General features: G+C 40.1%; 1 protein-coding gene across 1 annotated transcript in view; it reads right to left on the reverse strand.

The window, feature by feature from the left end:
* Fbxl7 (F-box and leucine rich repeat protein 7) overlaps positions 1-27,648 on the reverse strand; it is a 355,837-nt gene that overhangs the window by 255,751 nt on the left and 72,438 nt on the right. The window contains exon 2 of the mRNA XM_027400048.2: positions 2,890-2,979. Within this exon, the coding sequence (XP_027255849.1) occupies positions 2,890-2,979 (90 nt within the window). The remainder of the gene's footprint in view (positions 1-2,889; positions 2,980-27,648) is intronic.

The following is a 27,648-nucleotide window of genomic DNA, read 5'->3' on the forward strand; positions in this document are numbered from 1 at the left end:
CTCTCTCTCTCTCTCTCTCTCTCTCTGTCTCTCTCTGTCTCTCTCTGTCTCTCTCTTCTCTCTCTCTCTCACACACACACACACACACACACACACACACACAGACACACATTTTTTTTCTTTTCCTTTTTTTTCTTTTTAAAATAATTATTTTACATACCAATCCCAGTTCCTCACCCTCCCAACCTCTGGCTCCCCCCACCTCTTCCCACCCTACCCCCATCCACTCCTCTGAGAGGGTAAGGTCTGGTTTTTTTGGGGTTTTTTTTGTATTTTTTTTTTAATTTAAGGTTCAACATAATCCTTGAAATTGCTGGGGGAAAGAATCAGAAGACACTTTTAAAGGTTCCTCTGTCATCACTGCAGGAAGTTGATGCTGGCCTTCTGTTACTCTATCAGATCATTGCCAAGAAGGGTCACCCGGTATTTTCCAGAAGGAAGCAACTCACACAACATCAGGTAAATCCGCCTGTGGAGGTCAGAGAATGTGCCACCCTAATCATTCTTCCTGAGAAGCAGCCTGAGGCCCTGTCATTTGTGAGGAGGAGAAATTTAGCCCCTGCTACTCACCAGCCCCACACAGGAGCATCTGTGTAGCAGGCAGCCCTCACACACACTTCCCTAAAGTAAATGCCCACGTGGCATTTATAGTTTAATATTTTCAATTTTCACTGATCAGAAACAAGCAGACAAAATGGATCTTCATTCTTTACACCCCTCCTCCCTCTCTCTCAGATTGCAAAGCTTAACACTCTCCTTTTTTTTATTATTATTTTTCAGCTTCCCCAATGAAATGACATCTCCACAGAGATGAGAATTTTCCCCCAAGACCTGAAAAGGAACTCCACACTAATTTAGCCCATTCTGTTTCATAAGAATATCACATTTTCTTAGTCTTTTCCCTCTGGTACCATTTTCATAATGTGAAAAATACAACCATGACAAAATGGGTAAAACCTTGGTATAGGAACCACTGCCTCTTCCCAGCAGAAAAAAAACAAAAGAAAGGTTTTCTTTATTTTATTCCTAAACACAGAGAGCAACACTTTTACAAGCAGAAAATCTTAGAATCTCTTTTCCCAAGTCTTTCAACAAAGCATCTATGGTTCAATATTTTATATGCTTAAAGAGAAAAAAGAATAATAAGAAAACATAAACAGGCAAACAAAGATTATTTAAGTTTCTCCATTTCCATAGACACACAGATATGGTAAGATTAACTGCCACATACTCGTTGGAAGAACTGAGACTCTCATAAAAGGAATTTCTAGCTGAAGAGAGCCACTCTGCATAAATGGAAGTTATTTTCACTCTGCCAAAAGCAAGTGGCTCTAACCAAACACAGTGAGAGTTGTTCATTGCCTCCACTGAATCTCAGGAATGATCAAATGCTCCCATTTAACTTAGCAAGCAGAAAATTAAAATTGGATTGCTACCTGGCCCTTTGCTGTGCTAAGTAGAACACACCAATTCTTCTGGCTTAGGAGCTGCTGACACACAAGAAACAATGCAAGGGTCTAAACACAAATGAATATCATCCAGCCATCCAAGCCACCTACACACTGGCCTGAGGATAATGAGCCCTGAGGTCGTTCAGTGGTCCCTAAAACCAGACAAAATGTATGGAAAGAGAAGAATAACCAGTGGAGGAATACGAACCATCATCAATACATAGATACCAATACAGATAAACGGAACATAACTTAAAATGCCAACGTCAGCCTGGAAGCATGACTCCTGATATTAGCAGGAGCAGACACTAAGCACCCAAAACAAAAACGGGACACAAGCTTCCTTAGCACCCCATGCATTTGAGAAATCAGAATGCATAATATATGCAAATAAGCTGAGCCTATTTAAAAAGCCTCCCAGCATAAATGGCACACACAAAAACAATGACCTTTGTTGGATAATTAATCTAGAGGGAACACTTATTCACAGAGGAAACAATCCATTGTGTTTCACATTAAAACAAAATAATTGGGTCAACTTTCTATTAAATATCAAAGAAATAATTCTTCACTCAATTAAGTAATAGCTCAAGTTTCCTGGGAAGCAACTGAATTCCAGCATCTACTTCTGTAGAAACAGCTGTGGAATCCTTTATCAACCATGGTGGGTGGACAAGTGTTCATGTTTAATGGTGATGTCTTCTAACACATTATTTAAATAATGAAACAAAGCTAATTTGCATATGCCCAACTTCAGTGATTAATTCATGTCCTACACATGTGGCCTGCTTGTCAGTATCATCCTGATTTTAAGGAACAACTATTTTGCACATCCTTGCAGGAACTTTCCACTTGTACCAAAAGCTCTTATACTATTTGCCATACAGGAAAATTGGTATATGATGTCATAATGGCTTCTCATGAGTCAGCCTATCACATTTTCACAAAAATAATACCATATGTCTTAAAATTAAGACACTTACATCCCACCAAATCAACTTCAGTAGAAGTACCAACAGTGTGGCCAAACTGAAGCTGGGCAGGTCATTGCCTAGTCCTTTTTAATAACCTGATAGACTCTCGTGTAGGGGACAGTAAGCCACACCTGTTAGAGGCTGGCTACAGGTGTGCCTGTCCACGCCTTTAAGGTGTGGTCAAGGCGAGGTCAGGATGACAAGGCATGGGCTCTTAAGGGACCACAGAGCACATGAAAGCCCCGTCTTCTCCTTCCCCTTCTCCCTGGCCTCGCTGCTCGGCTGCCCCTGGCACTCTGGCTTGCTTTTGGCTGGTATTTATCTGAATAAAAGTATCTTGAACCCACAAGGTCTCTCATCACTCTCATGCAGTAGACTACAAGTAAATCCCCCACGTTCCCTTCATCTTTCAAACAGTCATCTCTGTAAAGGAAAGATTAGCTATGAAAACCAGAGATGCCTACCTTCGCTGGTAGCCACATTCTTCTGGGCTTTGGTTGGCGTGTGATCCGTACTTGAACTCACGTCGGATGAGATGCTTGAGCTGCCTTTGCCTAGAACAAAACAAGAAGAAAAAAGTAGCTTCTGAGTTTTGTAATCTCAAAACTGGACCGTGCCTTTTACTCAGTCACACATTAAGCCACTCATTTCCAAGTAAGTGGCTCTAACACAAAAGGTGGAATTTACTAAAAGGTTTTGACTTATGTATTAAATATCTTTGAGGAAACACCTGACCACATTACAGCAGAACTAAAGCCCTCCTATAATAGGGCCTAATTATGAACTCAGACAGAATGATAAAACATGGCAAATGTGCTAATATAAACTGGTCTTGGAATACATGTGAGTAACTACATGTGGGAGATACCTCCACTGCATTAACACCACTATACACTTTGCACTTCATAGCTCTGGAAATAAAGAAATCTCAGAATAAAGGATTACCAGAGGAGTCAGAGCTTTCTGGCTCCATGTGGCTTTATCATTTTAAGAACACATTAAGAAACATTCATAGTTTAATATGTCTTTCTGGGAAAAAAAAAACAGAAAACCAAGTGCATGGGTTTTTGGACCAAGAGTGGTCCTCTATTCAGGAGGTGTTTTCTATTTGAGAGGATGCATTGAATGCTTGGCATAATTTTTGGTTGCCATAGGCAGGACAGAGGTGCTCCTGGCACTTAGAGGACACTGGCCAGAGTTGCTACTAAATGTCTTCACAATAGACACAATAGTCCCCTATGAGAAAGAATCTTAGAGCTTCAATTCCAGTCACACTTCAGTTGAGATATCTGGTCTACCTGATTTTAACCAAGTCCAGGGCTGAGTTTCCACACAGAGGAGGACCCGAGAGCTATGTTGGAAGATTTCAAAATGCTCCAAGTTATCCATTTCCTTGCTGATACCCAATATTCCCCTCACCTCCCTGTAATTTAAATTACCTGTAGCACTGTAACTTTATTTGTCACAATACGCCAAAGCTGAGGTGGCAATGGGAGTAAAGTCTCTAAGTTAGTGTCTTTAATTAAGCAAAAGGAAGACTATCTTGTGTAGACCTGACCGAACAAGGTAAGTGCTTTGAGAGGGTCTAGAGGAAAAGGCACCTCCTACTCTCCTTTAATCTCTAGCAGTAAACCTTAGGGTCAGGGCTAGGCTTATCATACATTGCAATGGAAGGGATTTGACCAACATCAACTGAAATGAGAAGATCCCCGAAACCCACAAGAGCATGATTCTGGCTAATAGTTTGTTTGCAACTTTGTACCAGCCTATGCAAAGGACTCAGCTAATGCATACCCTGAATCCTAAACCAAATGTGAAATAATAATTGCACCTCACTTGGGTTATATTCTTTTATGTCACGGTGATTTTCATAGCAACAGAACTATATTAAAGATACAATTGTTTATACACTAGCTATATTAAAGATGCAATTGTTTAATTCCACAAGTTTTGATCAAACATTTACAGTGCACCGAGAAATAATGTTTTCTAATAGTCTACCCAATGGTATATTCAGGGCATTGGATATTTACTTTCTACCAAATTGTTGAAATCTTCACCCCCAATGAAACAGCATTTAGAGATGAAAGGATTGGGAAGACTTGGATCATGAGGTCTGTGTCCTTGTGAAAAAGCTCCCTGCCTTCTTCTGCCACAAAGGGTACAACAGAACAGCAGTATGTGAATCAGGGAGCATGCCCTTAGCAAGAACCAACTGTGCAGGCATCCCAACCCTAAACTCTCAGTTTTTAAACTGTAAGGAATACGTTTATTGCATATAAACCACTCAGTCTTGGGTATTTCATCATGGTAGCCCATATGGACTAGGCCAATTTTATTGAGTAAGCTCATAATCTAATTTCACAGAGTTTAATAACATAAAGTATTAAACTGTAAGAGTTTCAGCATTCTGTCTGCTATGTTGAAAGTCATGGAAAAATCCAAGTTCATGGGTAATATCACCTGGGCAAGACAAAATGGATGTTTCCCATTACCACTACCCCAGCTCACTGGAACAGTCTGCTATTTAGTGATTGGCATTTCACAATCACTTTACTTGACATTTAGTGAGATATTTTAGTAACTGTGTTTGTTTGCATCTAACCAAGCTTTTGGACTGGTGCCTCTAGAGGCAAACTGATATGGTGATCCAATCATCTACTTAGAAGTATGTGAACTTTGTCCCTGAGCCCAGAGTATATACCCCTTGCTTTGTACTCTTGGACATTCACTCCCCCTGGCTTCCTTCTGTGCTGCAAGTTCAGCAACTATATCTTGTAGGGGAGGAGCTTAGACTGAAAGGTTCCTGCTGGCTCAAATTGTTAATGACTCTGAGTCCATTAGATTATTCTTCAAAGCCAAGTAACATAAACACTCCTTTTAACAGGGCAAAAATGTTATTGTATACCACCTAATACATAGACTTAAATTATTTTAATTATGTTATTGCTTAGTGATGTTTAAATGGAAAATCTTAAAATAAATTCCATATGTTTTACCTCTGATTCAACAAGAAAAGTAAAACAAAATAACAAATTTAGCACAAAATAATAAAACACATAATATTAAAGTGTAACAGCATTAATTTAATATAATATGTAATGCTGTTTGTGCTGAGATTAACTTGCATTTCAAATATTAAATAAACATTGGCTGCTAAAGCCAATGTGTACCTGAATTGAAGCAGTCTCTGCTGCTCTGGGATGTGTGAGAATTAACTCCACCTATCCATTACTCCTTGCAATGAACTCATGGATTCCTTTATTTTTTTTCAGACAGGGTCTTATTGTGTAGTTTTGTCTGGAACTTGCCTATGTAGATCAGGCTGGCCATGAAATCACAGAGATGTGCCTCCCTCTGCCTCCCAAGTGCTGTGAATAAAAATGGTGGCTAACACAACAGACAGAGACTTCTCTCTTACAACAAAGCCAACCATCATCAGAGCTTCCTTTGGTCTCATTTCATTGTTCACATCTTCAGGTTTTTGTTTTTCTACATTATCAGTCCAAAATCATTGCTAAAGAGCCCTCCCTTAAGAGATGAAGACTTACAACAGGGTTCCTCTACTGTGAAGCCAAGATGTCATGTTTTAAAGTTCTACGGCATACAGTAAGTGAGACTTACTTATCCATGTCAATGGACTAATATGTTGTATGAATACTTGCATGCAATGAGCAATGATTAGATCTGTACACTCAGAGAATCTATCACCTTAAATAGCCATTGCTTCGTGTTGGAAGCATTCATTTTTAAATTGCCCTGACAGAGAAAGTAGTCCAAAGATAATACATGCCTGAGGAAATTCTCAGTCACAGATGGAAATGTGTGTGTACCCTCCCTGTGCTCCTAATTGAAGAAAGGTAATAAAGGTGAAGCAACCATCTTATTAAGGGTTCCATATGGAACTGGCTGCCAGCACCTGGGTTGTGTGGGGCACCCTCATACTCTAGATATTAAATATGCACTCTGCTCTCAACTGTGCTTCTGAATCTCTTTATTGCACCTCCAAGAAAATTCTAGATTTCTCCATTTGCTAATTATCCCCATCAATACCAGCTCAGCATCATGGTTGTGACGGACAGCTACTAAATGGGGAAGTGTATACCTCTCCTTTCAAGAAACATTTTTGTCCCCTGAGGACACGACTACCTCCACTGATGTTGTATGTCCTTCAATAAGTAGACATTTTGTTAAAACATATTGACATCTAATGCATTAATTAAGGAGTACAAAATAATAGGAGCTCAAGTCCAGTTGGTTCTCATGGTCTGAGGTAGCCTCATTTTATAATGTCACCACAAGTACAAAAGCATTTCTCTGGAGGGTCCTATGACCCTCTGCTCACAAGATTTTCATCAACAGAACCATGAAAAGCCTTGTTTTATATGTGTTTCTCGTGTATGATGTGCTTTTGGTTCATTTACATTGAACTTAAGGCCAACCGCACCGTAAATTGAGCCTGGATGAAGGTAATCTATATGGGACATCAGAGCCTGTTTTTAGAAACCCTAGAAAGCTTTTAAGATCTATGCCTGGGACATTTTAAATGCCAAAATTACCAAGAGACAGTAGTGATGAATAACAAACCAATAAACATACCATAAAGGAACAATGGTGATGGCTAAAGGTATGGTAGTGGTAGAATACTTACCAAACATGTACAAAACCCTGTGCTTGATCCCAGTAATGCAAAAAAAGCAAAATAACAAGAACAACAACAGAAAAAACAAGAGTGGCAAACAAGAAATAGATGGCAGAGTGTTCCTGTGTCTAAACTTCTCTTGAGAACATATTCATGAGAAGACCAAGTTATTATCTACATTCAAGACTATGTCTGAACAAATATAACACAGGTATTGATTTGGGTAGTCACAAGAAGTTTAATTTGAGAATACAGTGCTGTCAATATGAGAGTTGACTATATATCATCATTTATTAAATGTGTTCTGCAACTTGTAGTCAGATTTCATGATGACTACAATGGGTGGTATGAAGGATCCAGAATCAAGAAATCTAAGTCTGTACCTGTAGTTGCCACTTCCTAGTCTTGGGAAGACAATTAAATCCTTTCCTTCTTGTGAAGATCAATTTCTACATTCAGTAGTTACTATGGTCATTAAAAACATAACTCAGATATATTTCTAAGGATGGGAAAAGAGGCTCAGAAATACCCAGTTTCTTAGTGCAATTGGCTTCATATTACAGACATCACCATGGTGTTCTCATCTGCCTTGTATCTGGCATCATAACAAGTTCCTCAGTGTGTTCAGGAAGAGAAAGATGGAAAGAGAAAGAAGGCCCTGTAGTTGAGAACAGAATTAGGTATTAAATGATATCAAAGATGGAAGATCCATCCCATTGAAGTTGACAGATGTTACTTATAACTTAATTTAAAATGTCAGATAATTATAATCTTCACCATAATTGAATCAGCTGGTGGGTCAAACATTTTGGCTATTTCAGACACATTATTAACCCATCGATGTGAGATGTGAGAAGAACCACATGCCTACCTTCACACCATCAAGAACGCCTTAGGCTTTTCCCAATATTTGAAAATAAAGATAATAACCATTCAATATGATCTCATTAGTGAAGGATTTAAATTTTTTCCTTTAAAAATCTGTGCCCTGCCCCCACACACAAATTGAACCCACTGGTAAGTACACAATGGTGAAATGATCATTCTTAATCCATGGCTACACAGTCATGGTTGTTAAAATCAGAAATACATAAAGCTAAAATGACATGAATGTGGAACAGAGACCACTAGGGAGAGGAATGACAGGGAGGGGATGGCAGAGGTAGGAGGAAAATAAGAGAAAGGGGGAGGGGGCTGAGAGTAAACAGAATGAATTACATTCTCAGATGAAATGGTCAAAGAATAAATTTTAATCAATCATCAAATTAATAAAAGTCACCACATGCAAAATAGAAACAAAGTCTCTTTTCTTGTTTCATTCCTGGTACCCAAGTCGATTTTTTCAAGTAATTGAAACAAGATGGTCAGGATTTCTACTATGAGCTCTGTAAAAACAGGACAAGCACAGATGTCATAGAAAACTCAAAATATGAAAAGGAAATAAATGGGTGGGTCCTCTGATTTCTAATATTCTTAAGAGACCAAGAAATGTCTTGATTTACTCTATGAAACCCTGATTGTGTATGTTGATTTCATCACATGAATTACACACAGAGACACCAAACACAAATTACCCAGGCAAGTTTGTACAACCATGTGGTGGCCTCAGCTATATTTCCTGATTTTCTCTACTGCCTTGCTTTCAAGCTCTTGTTATCAGATCATGAGAGCCTGATTTCATTTTAAATGTCCATATTAGGTATCCATACCAAGAGAAATAAAATGCTTCAATATCTCAGTATTAAATCAGAGGAGCGCTGAGTCATGCTTGTTTATTGAGCTCACTATCATATCACTCCATGCTATCTTCAGATGCTATTCTAAATTGATCCACAGTTCCAATATCTGAAAGCAGAGAATAACAATATGAACCACCTCAAAGAACTATTTGCCTTAATCCCTGGCTCAAGTTCATATTAGTTTTTGAAAGAAACTGAAAGCAAATGATCAGAATGTACTAGCTCTTTCAGGACGAGGGGAGCCATTTAATGGGTGACTTGCTGAGAACTGGAGACCTTCAGGCAGTGTGAAGAGGGACAGAATCCCAAGAACTCTGCTTTGGTTTCCTGTAAATGAGAATCTTTGGCTGGTGCTTCGGTCCTGTATTCCACATTGTCACAGTCAGAAGCCATGGATTAGAAGGAGAGGGTCATCAGAGTGCCACTCTGGCGGGGTATTGGCAAAGAACAGGGTTTAAAGAGTTGAACATAAAGAAATGATGCCATAGAATATCGTGACGCCTCGGGTTGAGCAGGATAGCCAATGCTTTTGGACACAATGGATCCCGAGGAAAGAAAGCACAAACATGTATGATCTGAGCCCTGGGATCCTTACACACTTGCTGCAAAGACCTGCACTTGGAGACTAGAGCCAAACATCCAGGATGCTTGGAGCCTTCCCGCTCTCCCTGGGTGGGGACCTATTAGCCTCTCTACAGAGCTTCAGCTTCAGGGATACAGTGAGTTTACTAGGTTAGTGTGTTGAGGGGGGAATGTCTCCCATTTCACACAGAACCAGCAGGTGAAATGTCAACCCTTATCTCTAAAGAGAGATACATAATCATGTTGAGTCCTGTGAGCTCAGAGGCTGACAAAGAAAATAAAAACAAGGGAGAAAGGTCCACTTCCATGAAAACCCCTAAGCTTCCCTTCACTATTCCCAGAAGGTACAATCACTAATAAGGAGAAAGAGAAAAGGATGTGATTTCCACACCACACCCTAAAATACATAGAAGGCCACAGCCTGACAAAAGCCTACAGAACACAAAATGTGCTACCAAAGAGGGTTCGGGGCTAGAGTAGAAATACAGGCATTGGAATCTTGGCTTGGCCAATAACTTAGCTGCATGGTTGCAGGGATGGTCCTTGTTTTCCTAACACTTCAGTTTCTTCGTTTGAATAATTGATTACTAGCACACACAGAGAAATCTCGCAGAAATGCAATGAAAAATGGTAAGTTGGTAAGTAAGCTAAGGTGTTTATGATGACACATGCAATAAAGAGCAAACATGACATTGGCTTGCCCTTACTCTCCCTATTATTCTTAGTTTGCAATCCAGCAGATACACGGTTAGTAAATTGCACATGGCATACTATGGTCAGCACTAGAAAAATGAAAACAGAGTGCACTGCAGGAAATCACAGGTACCTGAATATAACTAGATATGAATAGGAGTATGAATGTTTCAAATCTTTTTAGCTGGTATTCTGAAATTCTTCTCCTTTCTAAAAACATTTTATTGAATTTATTGCTCTTTACCAAGGCGTGAGAGAGGATTGAGTTTCTCAATCAGCTTGTTCAAAGGCAAAGGAATGGTCAGTATTTGAACACTGTCAAACTCACAAATTGCATTTTCTTCTTTAATTTCTAACACTAATCCAAGCCCATTATATAGCTGTTTGTTTTCTTTTTTTTAATAATGATCATCCTGACACAGTGATTGAAAACCATTTGTCTTTTCCATTGGATTACCAGCTCCCGGCAGGCAGGTTCTACATCTCTTTCCTTCACATCTGTATCTCTGTGCTGCATGGTCTACATGGTGGAAACTTGGTACCTGTATTAAATGGTTTGCATAAGTCGGGGCATTGTTGGGGAATGTACTGTGTATGTTCATCTTATTGATTGTTGAATAAAGTACTGTTTGGCCAAAGAGGCAGCAAGTTAGACAGGACTAGGATTCGAAGAGGATTCTGGGAAATGTAGTAGATAAGTGGTGATCCAGGCAGGAAATGACATAGCAGGGAGACTCATATTTAAGCAAGGACAAACAGGAAGTGTCCCCCCTTTCCCCTTTGCTTCCTCCAGTGGTGCCATGTGATCCACCGGCAAGAGAGGATGCCAGTGGAAGTCATCCAATACAAGTCTTATAAAATATATAGATTTATGATAATTAAGACTGACCTAGAGATGAGAAATCCTAGTCATTGGCCAAGCAGCATTTGTACATAATATAAATCTCCATATTATTTTGTCCATCCATGCTGTGGGCAGAACTCAAGCTGTTGGACACATCGCTGTGGGGCTCGGGCGGCTTTTGGTGGAAGGATGGAATGGAGGATGGAATGGAGATTTATCCTATTCTGTTAGCACTGGTCCCGAGATACTTTCTAAGAAGCACCATACAAACTCATGCTCACTCAACAAAGTCTATATAAGCATTGTGCTTAGAGCTTGCAAAACATAACTTTCAAAACATGTACAGATTCCCAGTGGGGACATACAAGTATAGCAGTCTGCATTAGTTTCCTGGAACCATCACAATAAATTAATTCTAGCTGGATGACTTAAAATAACAAAAAAGTGTATTGTTTCACAGTTGTGAAAGCTACAAGTTTGAAAGCAAAGTATTGACAAGACCATGTCTCCCTGAAGGGCTCTATGGGGAATCTGATGCAGGCTTCTTTCCTAGCTTCAGAAGGTTACCAGCAACCTCTGAAGTTCTGTGGTTGGTGGCAACCTAGTTCTCATCTTCTTTCAAGTAACTTCCTTCTCTCTGTGGCCTCTGTCTCTTGTAGGAACACCAGTCATATGCATCAGAGGCCACTCCACTCTCATGGCCCTCATTGTAGCTATCTGCCCCTGCAACCACTTCATTCTCAAAGCAAGGTCCTAATGACATGGTCCAGAAAGGGCATGGACCACAGAAGAGAGAGAACACAGTTCACTCCAGTGTAAAATCAATCATCATTTTCTGAGAAATCAAACAGAAAATCCCATTCCAAACTGCTGCATGGGCACTTGCTCATGTTTCACCCTTATTGCCGGTGGGAAAGCAAGATGAGCAAATAAAATTTAGAGTGTCACTGGATTCAAGAAGTTTGAGATGCACTGTTTGAAAAAAGGCAGCACTTAGCACCCAGGCTAGATTGTTTGATGGTGAAAAGGGAGGTATCTTTCCACTACTGTCATCAGGACCAAGCCCTCTTCCCTGAGCCATACACCCACCTCCTGGCCTTCAGGCAATTCACTGAGAGTTAATGCAGATGCCAGCTGACACAGACAGATGCTGCTGCTGTTGCTGCTGCTGCTGCTGCTGCTGCCACTGACAGATGGTGTTTCACAGCTGGTGTTCAGAACAGAGTAATGAGAGGATCGGAACCATGGACAGGCTAGAGGCTTCATGCATGAGTGCAGAACTTTCATTGTAATGTAAGTCACTGCAAAGTCATTCTTATGCTAATAGCAGCACTACAATTTATTCCAGTAATTAATTTCCTCACAAGCACCCAAGTTCTAAAGAGCTACTTTGGCTCATGCACCATAAGAAACCTATGGGCCTCCGTAAGGATGACACCAACTAACAATCTAAGCAACAGTGGAGAGGCTACCATGATAATGAGATTGATGACTAACTTATATGCCATCCTAGAGCCTTCATCCAGCAGCTGATGGAGGCAGAAGCAGAAGCAGACACTTACAACTAAAACACTGAACTGAACTGGAACCCAGTTGCAGAGAGGGAGGAGTGATGAGCAAAGGGGCCAAGACAAAGCTGGTGAAACCCACAGAGACAACTGACCTGAACAATGGGAAGCTTATAGTCCCCAGACTGATAACTGGGAAACCAGCACAGGACTGATCCAGGCCCAGTGAATGTGGGTGTCAGTGAGGAGGCCTCAGAAATCCATGGGGCCTCTTGTAGTAGATCAGTACTTATCCTTAGCACAGGAATTGACTTTGGAAGCCCATTCCACAGAGAGGGATACTCACTTAGCATAGACACGGGGGAGAGAGCCTAGGCCCTACCCCAAAGGATTTGACAGACTTTTAAGATCCCCCATGGAAGGCCTCACTCTCCCTGGGGAGCAGAAAGGGTATGGGATAGGTAGGGTGTTAGTGGGGGGCAGGGGAGGAGGGAAGGGAGAGGGAACTGGGATTGACATGTAAAACAATCTTGTTTCTAATTTAAATAAAAAATGGAAAAATAAAAAGAAACGTGTGTGCAAGGGAGAGTACACTTCAGTGTGACCTGAGAGTACCTTCGAAGCCATGTACTCCTTCCTGGCATTGAGCCAGGTTTGTATAAGTTTGGATAAGTCCATGATGGACTATTATGATTCACTTATTCATTTCACCCCTGTGACACACATAATTTCAAGAATCGTACAGCCATGAGGTTTTCTTCTACGGAGCTTTTTTTAATTTCTTTTTATTTATTCAATGTGTCTTTCACATCACGAAATCTTGATCCCATTCATTTCCCTGTGTGTTCACATCCACACTTAGCCCCTGAAACCTCCTCCTCCAAAATATAAAACAAAATTTAAAAGAAAAACAAGAAAAAATTTAAAATCTTATCATGGAAGCTATAGTGTCACATTGCAGTAAAACCCTTTGTCCATATATCCTTACTTGGAAGTGTTCATTGCTAAGAGTCATTGGTCTGCTTCCAGGCCTCTGGTTTCTACTACATCATTGATGCTGAGTCCTCACTAGGACTCTTCTTGGATATTCTGTTGTTGCCCTGTGTTGTGGAGATCCTGCAGCTTTGGGGCTGCAGGTCAGGCTCCTTCATGTGCTCCAGCAGAGCATAGATGGGTAGATGTTGGGGCAAGCCAATTGGTATAGGTGGGGGAAAGCCAACCCTGAGGACAGGAAAGCAGAAGAACTGGCCCTGCCCCTTACTCACTGATGCATGTGTGAATTATCAAGGGTATTTTAGAGAGCTCACCCTAGTGGTGAGGACAGGGGAGAACTGGCAGACTGACCAACCCTGCAGCTGCCCAGCCCTAGATGCAGGGTGATGAATCGATCTTCTACAGGATTTTGAGGTAGGGAAACAGCAGAACAACACACCACGACCTTTCATCAGTGTGAAGGGAACAGTGAGTATTTACCTCTGAGTCTGAGGCTGTCTGTGTGCTTGTCCCAGGCTACAGTTAGACAGTTATAGATGTTAGGGCATTGCTGCTGCTTGCTGACTCCAGGATTTTTTTGCAAAATACCTTCTCATGCGTTTTCCTTAATTATCACTGATGATCAATCTAAACACATGAAAATTCTTTACAATGCCTACAGTCTCCCTGTTGTCTTCCCCTCACGCATAGCAGCAATCGAGTTAAATGGGAAGGAGGGATAGAGTCTTCACATTTACATCAAATGTAACACAATGAGTAACTCATCATTGCCAACCATACATGGGCTAGTCAGTAAAAAATCAAAAACAAAACAAAACACAGGCAATAACATATCATGAAAATTCTTTTCACGGAATTCTTTGACAAACAATCCACAAAAGCAGCCTTGATTGCATAAGAGGTTTATAACACACAGTCTCCTACCACAGAGAAGATTTGGGAACCAAATGCATGGGAATCCCCAGCTTAGAGCCACACTTTCTCACTGAGCAGCAGCAGGTCTGAGTTGGCTGCCCAATGCTTCTGATACCCATCCCCCACCTCTATCTGGGGAAGGGAAGGTTATGCTGAAGGAGATGACTTGGAGAGTCTTCTCAGCTTTCTGCTTACATGTTCTTTATAAGCCTCCACTTAAAACTGATTCTACTCTTGAAGAAAACTGTAAACTATTTCACTAGCAGGAGACAAGCTGCAGAACTAAGGAAAGGAACATCCTTCTCCCTATAACAACAATGTCATGTACATATGCACACGTGTACACACACACACATACACACTCACACATGCATACATGCACACACACATATATATGCATACCTAAAACATGTATAAATTTACACATATATACCTATACCGACACAGAAAAGACACATACATACATGTTGTATTAGTTGTGATTCTCATTGATGAGACAATCTGCATGAAAAAAAATTCTGGAGGAAGAGTTAAACATAGTTTTCATGGTTTCAGGGATTCCAGTCCATGGTATATTAGCAACAAGCACGTGGAGAGAGCTTCATGATAGAACATTAGAGAGAGATGCTGTTTATCTTATAGCAAACAGAAAGCTGAGAGGGAGAAAGGGACTATACTGAGCTAACCTTCAAAGACAAGCCCTTACAAAGAACCTTCTGCAACTAGTTCCCATCTCTTATCTAAACCTCTCTAAATAACACCACCATCTGAGGATCAAGCCAGTGAGGGAAATTTACATCCAAGTCATAACATAAATTATATATATATATGTGTGTGTGTGTGTGTGTGTGTGTGTGTGTGTGTGTGTGTGTGTGTATAGGAAAAGCACAGGTAGAATGTTTCAATGTTCTGTCTTTGAACTTCTGACTTTTGGAGATGCCAACCTAGCAGGACCATCTTAGTTTCCAAGTGACAGTCCACATTTTCCTGCCTCTTAAGATCATTCTTACTCATCTCTCATCTCTTCCTCTTTCCTTGCAAGGGAAAGATTTTCTTCAGTTCAAGAGAGGGAAACTGGAATCCCATTCCACAGGAATGGAGTGATCTCTGAGAACCTACAGGTGAATGGCAACAAGGGGACACTCCCACTACTGAAGCCTCAAGGGAGAAAGGGCAACAGGGGTATGCTGCAAGGAAGACCTGCCCCACTCTAAGTCTGCTCCATCCTATATACCATAGCTGCCACATGTCACCTCCAGTGTCAGCAGATGATACAGCCTGCCCTAAGCAATCAATGCAGGCCTATCCTCCCTGCCCCCTGGAGGAAAGGCAGAGAGATGGCCAAAACTGTTCACTGCTAAAGGATAGGTCTCCTCTCTTTGACTCTCTCCCTCTTTATGTGCATATGTATTATATAATATGTAAATTATAGATAGAGAGTATATAAATATTACATATCAACAGCAGCAGCTGTCAATAGTATCCATACTATATCAAAAGGAGCCATGGTTTGACTGGGTCAAAGGTGGAAGCTTGACCTCCAGTGCACTAGTACTGGAGATAGAGGCCTAATGAGAGACAGTGGGATCATGTGGGCACTTCTAGCTATCATAAGAGTAACTGTTAAAAACTAGGGTCATACCTCCTGTTTTTGTTTACTAGGATCTCATTCTCCCTTTCACATCTCCCATGACAAAGGACATCACAAAGGCCTTCACCAGACACCAGCAAGATTATGGGGCTGGATTCCCCAGAATCATAAGCTAAATGAACTTCTTTTTCATTTGAGTTATTCAGTCTGGATGTTATAGCAACATAAAATGGAGTAAGAGAAAATGAGGGCTATCTTGTTTCCTTTTTTGCTGCTATGACAAAATGTCCACCAAAAAGCAACTCAAGGGGGAGAGAGATGGTTTTGACTCGCAGGTTAAGGCAGCTGATCACATCACACCTGCAGTCAGGAGGCAGAGAGCAATGAATGCTTGTGCTTGGCTCACTTTCTCCCTTTGACAAAGTATAGGCCCCAGCCCATGAAACAATGTCACCCACAGTGGGACAGTAGGTCTTCCCATCCACTTAACCTGATTAAGATTATCTGTCATAGGTATGTCTAGACACCCGTCTCAACTTGTTGTCAACCAAGACTAAGCCTCACAAGGGCCCAATGTCTAATGAAGATACATGTTGCAAAACAGGAAGATAGAATGTAATCAGGTAAAGGCATCAGTGACATGTTATTAGTTGAAATTGCTACTAGACTTCTCCATAGGGTGAAGCAATGAAAGGCAGAAGAGCCTGTCCACTATGCCAGGTGGTAAATGTTGGAAGTTTTTTGTGTGTGTTGTTTTATTTTTTTGGTTTTTCGAGACAGGGTTTCTCTGTGTAGCTTTGGAGCCTATCCAGGCACTCGCTCTGTAGACCAGGCTCTCAGAGATCTGCCTGCCTCTGCCTCCCGAGTGCTGGAATTAAAGGCGAGCACCACCAACACCCGGCAGGATGTTTTTTTTTTTTTTTGATAAATAAAACTGTAGCTGGAATGGGGGAAGAAAAAATATGTGACATAAATATGTACCCATGCACTTCTAAATTTCAGATGCTGACACTACAAAAGGCAGAGTAAATATAAAGCAATAATGGGGACAGTGATGAATTTTAATGTCTTAAATAAGCACAACCAAGTAAAAAGCAAAAGTAGTATGCTTAGCCAAAAGATAAATCCAGTATGACTTCCAGACCCTAACAAATAGTCTAATTTTCTCTGTGCAAGGAACAGATGACTCCATAGGTCGTTCTTCTCCTAAAAACTTCAATTCAACTTCCATTTATAATCTATGTTGTATTTTTCAAAGCTTTATACATTAAAAAAATCACTCTCCATAAATTTTGCATTTACAGCCCTTTTATCATATAAATTGTGGTCCTAACCTATGTGGAGGTTTTCAGGGGCCACTGGAGGGAAAGGGCTTTCTGCTGTAAAACAGATACATCAAGCAAAATAAATCTTGCTTCAACCTGGAATTGTTCTCAAACATAGCACTTTGGAGCTAATCTCGTCTCTCTTGAAAATACAATAATTTTTCTTTGGCCAGAAAAGACCAAATACCCCAAGGACAGCTGTTGTTCCCTCACTCTGATGTACTGGCTCTTTGATTAATAAACATAAAGTTCCGCAGCATTCTTACCCCACACACTTCTAGCTCAAAGGCAGCACATCAACCATAAAGGTGTCCGGAACCTGTGGACTACTCTCCCATCTGAAGGATGAGAATGAACCAAGGATTGAAGCACAAAACATGCATGTTAACCTGCCCCTCCATTCTAGGCCTTCCTCTCCATTGTCTTGTCAAACTTAGTATTCTCAAGTTAAAAGCAAGCTGTATTTGATGAATAAGCTGGGGAACCCAGTTAGAAATTTTAGAGTATGCTTATGCTATATATATTTGTTCATAAAGATTTGAGTGGAATGTAATTTATAGGTTTTTTGGCTCATTTAAATATAAACTAAGAATTTCAGGCATCTGAGATGGTATTTTTTCTTCCTCAATATGATAGTATCTAGGGAGATGTTTTTAAATATGCAGTTTGAGACAGGCAGAATAATCTTACTGCCTTGAAGATTTATTTATCTCTTATAGATATGAGAGGGAATCAAATATAAAAAGGAATATTTTGGCTGGTTTTCCCTCATGCTCTTCTCACTCATTCTAACACATGAGAGATGATATGGAGCAAAGATAAATGCACTGTAATGTTTTTTTTTTTTGTGTGTGTGTGTGTGTGTGTATGTGTGTGTGTGTGTGTGTGCCTGTGTGACCAATGTGAATGGAATATGGGATTTTCTCCATAGAAACCAGAAAGCAAGATATCATTTTTGTGGCAAGCCATAAAATTCTTCATTTGTGTATCCCTTGTTTCAACATCTGAAAAGGTAAGGTGAGGGTCCACTTCTCCTGAATAGGGAGTGGTCTGTTTGCAGGAAGAGTCAACCATATAATTATATGACTGGAACATTAGTTACAGTATATGGTGGATTTCTCTCACAATTACACACCACCCATTTTTCTGAGAAATGAACTACGTACAATCTAGAGACCTCATGATCTCCTCCTTGGGTTGATTAATTTTCTAGGATGACTCAGAGAACTCTAGGGAAGATGTCATTAAGCTAATTGGGTTATTTAAAAGGTATTAGAAACAATATAGCTAAAGGGATATGGGAGAAAGGTTGTTGGGCAATTGATTTGACACCATCTTCCAGAACCTTCCATGTGTTCACTTACAGAGAAACTCTCCAAATTCTTATCCTTTTCATGTTTTATGAAGGCTTCATTTCATAGGTAGAAATATCTTTACCCAAGGCCATTGATGATAGGTTCAACTTTAAAACCCTTTCCTCTCTGTATATTGATGGAAGGGTAGAGCTCAAACTTCTATCATGTTATACTGGTGCCTCAGGTGACAGGATCCTTCAGAAGCTATCAAAATCAGGTATCTCCTTAACATGTAAAAGACATGCTTGCACTTCTGAATATTGAAGGGTTTTAGAAGCTAAATGTATCAGGAAACTGGACAAGGGACAAATACTTTTTTCACCATACCCTCCCTCCTATGTTTTGAAGATACCTATCATGCCACTATCTGTGTTGATAGCCCTAAAAGTTTCCTGCTGGATTTTGGCTTAAGCTCAAAAGTCTATTTTGACCAATAAGCTGTTGTTGCCTTCCTCTGGGCATATTTTGATGATGTCAAAAGTGAGTTCCTACCATCTGGGTAATAGTAAGGCATGGTGCAAGGTATTTACAACCGTTTGTTCAATGAATTGAGTAGTAGTTAGAGAAATATACTCTCTATATTGTACCATTTGAATATGAAGTCTCTTACAAGCTCATGAGTTAGGGGGTTGGTTTCTGTTGATAGACATCTAGGAAGTTACTGGATCCTGAATGCAATGGACTAATTCAGAACAGTCATCTGATGAATTCATAATATGATGGCATTGTAGTCAGCAATAGAAAGTGGTACATAGTTGGCAGAAATTGCTGGGTTCATAATAATTATTTGTCTACTGAAAACGAGATATACATTCACACTCTGTATTACTCAAAACCAAATTCTACCAAAAAAGTTTTTAGCGTATTTTAAATAGATGGTTTTCTTATTGTTATTTTCAAAGCAAAGCTCAGCCCAGTTCTAATATAACCCTACATTGTGATTTATCTTACAGCCTGCTGTAGACACAAGAGCTCTTACTTTTATAGACAAGAAAGCTTGACTTTAAACTCTACTTTGTAATTAACCAAACAAGCAATCTGATAGTTCTATGCCACCATATTTTCCTTCTGCCTCACTGGGGATGTAGGCTGAGGGTTCCCCTGAGCTCTGACAACAGGTAACCACTACTCAGCAAGCATTGTAACCTCTGCTTCACAAGCCCTCAGAGCAAGCTCATGGCATAGGGCCATTACTTCTACACTCACTGTCTTCCCAGGCAAGCTAAAGTGTTGATTGGGTGCATCCCCTCAGTTTTTAAGTAAAAGCATGGCCTTGTGATCCCTGGGCTTCCACCTGTTGTCACCCCCTTAGGTTCTTACCATTGTCTCTGTGAGGGTGCTCAGGTGAAAGATAGTTTTGTAATCTATCTGTTTGTCTGGGGAAGACACTTAACTCTCAGATTTAGTATTAATACTTACAACACAATACAGTTGATCTTCTTTTAATTACCTCAGATAATGCCAGACTTCAATGGTTGGTCCACAGTCAGTGCTCAGAGAGCATTACAGGCCAATGCTGTTCCAGACTTGGACTGTGTTTGTTTACTTATTGATTGATTGATTTAGTGTGTATGTCAGTGTGTTGTGTGGTGTGTGTGTGTGTGTGTGTGTGTGTGTGTGTGTGTGTGTGTGTGTTTTGTGTGCATGCGTGCACTCATGCACACATATTTCTGGTGGTCAGAGGCTGATGTTTGTTGTTTTGTTCAACCTATCTGTACCTGATGCTTTGAGATAGAGCCTCCCACTGAACAGTTATTGAAGATTTTGTCTCAGTCTCCCAAGTGCTGGGATTACAGGTGCCTGCCATCATATTCAGCCTTTCACTTTGGTTCTAGAGATGGGGATTCAGGTCTTTACTCTTCAAAAGCAAGTGCTTTTCTATCTGAGCTCTCTCTACCCCAAAGACTGCACAGTAGGATAAACAAGTAGTAGCTAAAATTAAAATTTAGGTAATTATTTAACTTAAACCAAGGATTCTAACATTAAGATTTGGAATCTTAATCAGATTGATAAATTTATACCACCTCTGTAGGTTGTTCTTTCAACCTTGTGCCAGTCTACTCTGCTTGACACTGCCCCAAACTCATCACACACAGCACTGCCCCACACCCCTGATGTATCTCTTGCTAGAGTAAAATAGTGTTTCTTATAAATAAAATTTCATTTCTTTTTCAACTCTCTCAGAATAAACTCCCTTTGGTCTCAGAGACCCTTCCTTATTGGAGTGTTGGTACCATTTACAGTCATTTGGCACTTACTATGGTTAAAAAAAATCATAGCAGACCTTTATAGCATGCTGGTGGATACACCCATGTGTTCTCATGTATATTTTCTCACTACATTGCATTCCTATCTTCTTACACGTCCTGGCATCACATGCCACTACAGTTGGCAATAACACTACACCATGGAGTCCCTGGAAACAGATTATTGCTGAAGACTACCATGCTCCGAATATCTGGAGATGAAAACAAGAAAGACATGATAAACCTCATTCCACACAGGTATGTTTTGTATGGCTGTACACACATGTACAGAGAATTATCAATGAGCCACCCATGTTGTAATAGCAATGGGCAACAAGAATGGGGGAAGGAAAGCATTTCTACTGTGATCAAGAGTATTTATGGTATGCAAAATAGACCCATCCTGGCACCTTTGTCAACAGTAGCTAGGATGGAGTGTAACTACTTTGAGAACAGTAGCTAAGATTTCTTGTCACTATCCCAGGCTATTATCCCAGGAAAGGTTGTGAAAGAAGGAATTTTGAGACATTTCTAAAGCTATCCATGACTTTCAATTTTGGACCCTCCTCCTCTGCAGCATCAGACAGATCAAATCCATGGAACCATATTCAATTTCATTCTCCTGGCTCTCAGGCTCACAGTGTTGTTCACTTCCCTCGATAGTGTAAGCTAGAAAACTCAGTTCATGTCCCTTTTCCTGCCCTTGAACTTCATACATCAGGAGTTCAGTCTGTCTGGTGAGTGGCTAAGGAGTGCTCCCATCATTCCTGCAGAATACAACTCCTCCACTACCAAGAAAGGAACAGAAACACCAGTTCAAAGAGTAATGAAGTTTACTGGCCTGGACCGCCCAGGATTGGGACAGATACACTTTTAACCTTTTCAACTGTTTACTTTCCACATACCTTACCAAATTCTTGACCTCTTTGACCCAGCATATGTTCTCCCTCTACATGCTATGAAAATCCTGGACAACCAAGGCACCAAATCTCTTGCTTGCTTTCTCAAATTCATTTGAAAGAAAAATATTTTACTTTCACTGTAGGGTTTCAAAGCAAAGGCAAATGTTTCAAAAACCTCCCCAATTAGTATCGCTCACATTAACACACAGTATGTTGACAAATAAATATTTAATGCCCAGTGTCAATAGAACATATTACTGGCATTAGAAAGAGTAATTTGCCTAAAGAAATAAATTAATAAAATTAATCTTTAATATTATGAGGAACCAAAAGAAATGGCCATTTCTGTGGGTAAGATGAGCCAGGATCAGTACTGTTATATAGCACAATCTATTTTAAACATTTCCTTTGGGGTGAAACTCTGTGGTTGTTAATCAGTACAAAAATTTTAAAAAAAAATCCATTAGATAGAGCCATAAACTCTTCTCAGGATACAGTGTCAGAATGAGTTGCTAATAAACATATTTAGAGAAATAATATACATTTGACGTTGAGAGAAAATTCTAGGAAAAGGGATGAAAAACATCTATCATAGTAATTGATCAAATAAACAATAACAATGACGATGAAACCGACATGTTTTTATGACTATCTCTTACATTATTTAACTTCTTAGGAAGCCCACGGGAAAAATCAGGCTATTAATTTCTAACCTAAATCAATATGAGACTCCCATACCATGCAAGGGAAGACTAAGGACTGCTTATTTTTAAAGAATAGGCAAGAGGAAGAAAAAATGCAAGGAAGCAAGAGAAAGGTAGTCAATGGCTTCCAGCTGTAGCCACTGCAGCTCCCTATCCTTTTGATCCTGGCCCTTCATTTTAAGGGCTCTAAAATGTTAAATGTTTGCAAAGGAGTGTTACTGTACAATGAGAATGGCTTTACTTCTTCCCCTTAAATGCTAGTCAATGATTCATGCAGTGTTGGATCACATAGGATCACACTAGCCCTGTGCTTGAATGAGCATATCTTATCCTGAAATTGACCCTTCATCCACTCTGTATTTTATTTTCAAACACAAACATGATTTTGTCTCTAGGCTGAAATCTAAGGTGAGCACAGTCTCACCTGTACATGTCTCCAAATCCCAAAAGGGACATCTCACTAGTAACACTTCTTTCCTCCATGTGGTTGTGCTGAGCTAAATTTCAAAAATATATTTTTTTCTTGTAGTCTTTACAGAAAAAAAAATAGCAGCTTGGACTAGATACTCAGATAAATACCCTCCTCTTACTGATGACAATGGTCTCCTATTCATGTTCTACCAAACACAAAGGGCTGATGATTTAACACCCCCATCAAGCTTTTGTGGATACCTATGTATTAGGTAGGGTGCCTAAGCTTAAATGGCTAAGTAGTAGGGATTTTAAGCATTTCACACATAGAAGAAAAGTATACTGTGGTGATGTGAAGCAGTGCAGTTGACACTGAGCATGTATAACCTCATCCAATCTTCCTAAAAACTTGTGGAGTTCAGCCTTATTACCACAGTCTTCAGGATAAGGTAGCTGGGAATCACCATTTACACTAGAACCCAGGTCACTGAGCTGCTTCTCCCTTAGGAAGTGACTTCATAAATTAAACTGACAGCTGTCCAGTTTGGGGGTAGAGAATACCAAATTGGACAGAAGAGCTAACATTCAGCTCTAGGATTTTCTAGCTAAGTGACTTAAGTGATATGAGCACCAGTATATTTAGAACACAGACTGAGTTACTGTTTGGCAAGTATTTACGAAGACCAAAGATTCCCATGGATCTCTTTAGTATAGCAGTCTTCAGAATGGCACATGTGCCACACTAAATAAATACCCATACAGACCCAACCTTATCCCTCACAAGAGCTGAAATAGACTCACAGCATAAGATCAGGGCTGATGCCACTGAACTCATATCCCTAAGAACTAAAAGAAATATACTAGCTAGTACTCATAGAATCAAGCATATGTCTATCCCTAAGCCCTTCAATCATCCCCTTCTCCATTGTCCTACCCTATAATAAGAAAATCACTTTCATCTTACAAGGTGAAATTCCAAAATTGATGCTTTCAGCCTGTCCCCTGTAAATCTCCCTGTCTTCATGGAGAGCTGCCACAATCTGTCATTACCACAGGTTAAAGTGATGTTGCAATTTTTAGGCCCAGGGAAATCCTATGCTCCAAAAAGAAGCTCGTTTGATTTCTTATAACACTAAGAGACTAATCGAGAGTCTAAGATGTGTTATGTACAGATCGACAACAACAACAACAACAAAACTCAACCCTCTTAATATAGAATCCTTATTTCTATGTTAGAAATGAAAAGATAATAAAACAATATAATGTGAACTTACTAGAAGTATTTCCCCAAGCACAGCTACACGTCTCTAATATAATCATTGAGTATTGATATGCTTCCTGATAACATGATCAGGTATGAAGAGCCAGAAATCTAACATAGTATCACTTCTTCCCTCAAGCCATATGCAGTTAGGATGGGACTAAAGTGGAAATGGCCATAACCTCTGCAAGTCCCATTAATAAAGATTAGGTGCTCCCAGCAGTTCTACCTAGCTCAGATATAGCAAGCAGCACTGGGTGTTCTGAAAAATGAGACAAGGCCCAACAGATTGTAGGGCACAACAACTAAAGGAAAAGCTGAACACTGACTAGAGAATGCAGATGAAGGAAGGGAAGGAGATAGGAGAGTCTCTCAGAACTTCAAGTCTTACAGACAGTAGCAAGGACCACTTAGGCTACATCCAGAGAGATGTACAGAAATTTTGAAGGGCTATCCTGTCAGATTGGAGGGTGGAGAGGGTAAAACTGGAAGCAATAAGACTATGTAAAAAAAAAATGTTCAAACCACCCCTAAGACTCAGTAGCTCTCTTCCTATGATTGTCTCCTCTTCAACACCTATCTTCATATTGCAGTTGACTTTTAAGGCCAATGATAGCAAAAGAAAAAAAAAAATTAAGAGCTCAGTCTTCTTTTTATGTTAATTTTTAAAACTAGAAACAATATTATTTTATATATCAATCCCAATTCCCTCTCACTCCCATTCTCCCATTCCCCACCTACCTATTCCCCTCCACTCCCCAGAGAGGGTGGGGCCGTCCATGGGGGATCACCAAAGTCTGTCACCTCATTTGGGGCATGGCCTAGGCCCTCCCCCGTGTATCTAAGAAAACACAAAATATAGACAAGGATAGGAGTAAAGTAAGAATCTCTAAAATGTTTAAAAGCATCAAGGATCTCATTTAAGTCAAGAATTCACAACAAGACACATTAGCTATGGAGATGATTGGAGAGGCCACTGAAACATGTGCATCAAAACCCACAGTGTCCACATCTGCTGCCTGACTCTCATTTGCATCATCACACTGCAGGTTGACTGGCTGAGGCCACAGCGGGGCTGAAAACTCAACAGAGCACAAAAGCAGCCTCTTAGGCCACATGTTGCCTGGCTGTCCTCACTAAGCCTCATCTAGTTCTGTTTCCTCAAAGGATTTAAAGCATTTGGAAAATAAATAACACAATTTACTCAGACTGTTCGTTTCACTTGTTTGTTTGTTTGTTTGCTGCAATATGGGGATTGAGCCCAGGGCTCATGGATGCTAAGCAGACCATCACTTATAAATATAAAACATGGAGTATGTCTCACTGTACACATTAGTGTCTCTACAGAAGCCTACTGATGTCCAAGTATGCTCTGGTCAGAGTTGTGTAGTCTCTTTATTCCTTGTATTTTTATCTTATTTTTATCGAATATACTGTACAAGTAATTCTATTGATTATTATCACAAAATGCCCCTTAAATTCTTTTAGAAAAGGGCTGTTTTGATTCACACCAACTCATAGATGGGAGAACTAGGGAAAGGGGATGAATGGATTACATAAAAATTTCTTAAAGGAAATGAAGCCACATGGGCTGACAATGAGCCCCACAAGAACTACTACACACTAACAATATGTCCCACAATAACCATAGACTAACAAAAGCCCCAGTGCCAGGCACCAGAAACCACCTTTCCAATGGTTGATCAGAATAGTGCAAGTGAATTCCTTAAACAATGTAGATGATTTATGAAGTCCCAGATCCCCTTTCAGGGGCTGAACACCCCTATTGCTGAAGACACCACATGCTTAGAAACAGGACAATGGTGATTCGAGATGAAACTAATCTGAAAGCTTCTTTCCTACAATCTAGCTTCCATAGTAGTTCCTGAAAATATTCTGAAAGCTGCCAAGAGAGATGGGCAATGGAACAGCTCTATTCAGCTGAACCAGGACAATGACCAACGTTACAAGATACCCATAAAAGTGCAGTAAGTGGCACATATCAGCAGTACCAACAGCTCAGCAGTAGGGAAATCATGCCTGCTACTGAAAACCTCTAGTGATGCCATGGACAGAAGAAAAGAATCAACTACCACCACTTTTCTAGACTGGTATGACTCCTTAGTACAACCTAAAGTTATCCTTATATTCACAGACAAGTGTGGCTACCACACCTCATCGGAGAAGCCTCTCTTTGAAGACCATCACAGAAAACCACGACTGGAGACAATGTAGACACTAATAGATCCCAGTCCCAATAGATGCTTCTATATCGTGTTTCTTATATCTATGACTCAGTAACTATTGAGAAAGGAAGGACAGAAAGATTGTAAGAACCAGAATAACAGGAAGTGAACAGTAAAACAGTCTCTACTAGAACTTACTGAAGACTAGAACTACAAGACCAGAACAATGACAATAACAATTGATGCATCAGAGCAGAAGGGAAATTTTCATGGAGCCCCTTGCCTAGACAAAGACAACTAAAAACTGCTATAGTTCTTGTGGGGCTCATTGTCAGAAGGAGAATTAGCCTCTCCCAGGAATGAACTCCCTTAATGGTTGTCCATCGAGAAGTGGTCAGCTCTGAAATCATATGCGCACAATAAGATGGATTCAGCATATTATATTTACATATTGATGCATAACCATATATAATAATAATCAAAGAAAAGCAGGCTAGCAGCTTGGGTGGGAAGCATAGGGAGTAGGAAAGAGGGCAGCTGGGAAGGGTTGGAGGAAAGCACAGAGAGGAAAGTGATAAAATTCAAGTTAAAGTAAAACATTAAAAAAATAAAATCTGACTTCTATTTCACAATAAACTAATAAATAAGTTATATATGCATAAAGCAAGGAAACAAAGAAAGTTGATTGGCAGTAGCTAAAGCAATATATATAACTGAGTTTTGTTTTTCTTTTTTTTTTAAGAGAGTGAACTAAAATCTTTAAATTCAAACCAGTGTTTTCATCACTGTTCTGTTGCTGTGAAGAGACAGCATGACCAAGGCAAATTATGAAAGAAAGCATTTAACTGGGGGCTTGCTTAACAATTGTAAAGCTTTACTCCACTATCACCTTGGTAGGCAGGCAGGTACTGCAATAGGAGAGAGACAGAGACAGAGAGAGAGAGAGAGAGAGAGAGAGAGAGAGAGGGAGAGAGAGAGGGAGAGAGAGAGAGACTTGAGACTTGGCCTGGCATGAGCTTTTGAAACCCCAAAGCCCACCCCTGAGTGACACACTTCCTCCAACAAGGCCATACCTCCTAATCCTTCTATTCCTATCAAAGAGGTCCATGCACTGGTGACTAAGCATTTAAGTATATGAGCCTATGGGAGTCCTCTTATTCAAATCACCACACAAAGCACATTTCTAAAGTTGTTATTCTTCAACTTTTCATTATTTAGTAATCATCCCACCACTAGGATTAAAGCTTGGTGTGGACAGAGGCAAGAGGGAATATCACAAGCAGGAGGAAGAGTAACTTGATATACCCTAGGTGCACATAGCCTGTT

The sequence above is a fragment of the Cricetulus griseus genome, chromosome 2 (assembly GCF_003668045.3).
Source record: "Cricetulus griseus strain 17A/GY chromosome 2, alternate assembly CriGri-PICRH-1.0, whole genome shotgun sequence".
NCBI classification, from domain to species: domain Eukaryota; kingdom Metazoa; phylum Chordata; class Mammalia; order Rodentia; family Cricetidae; genus Cricetulus; species Cricetulus griseus.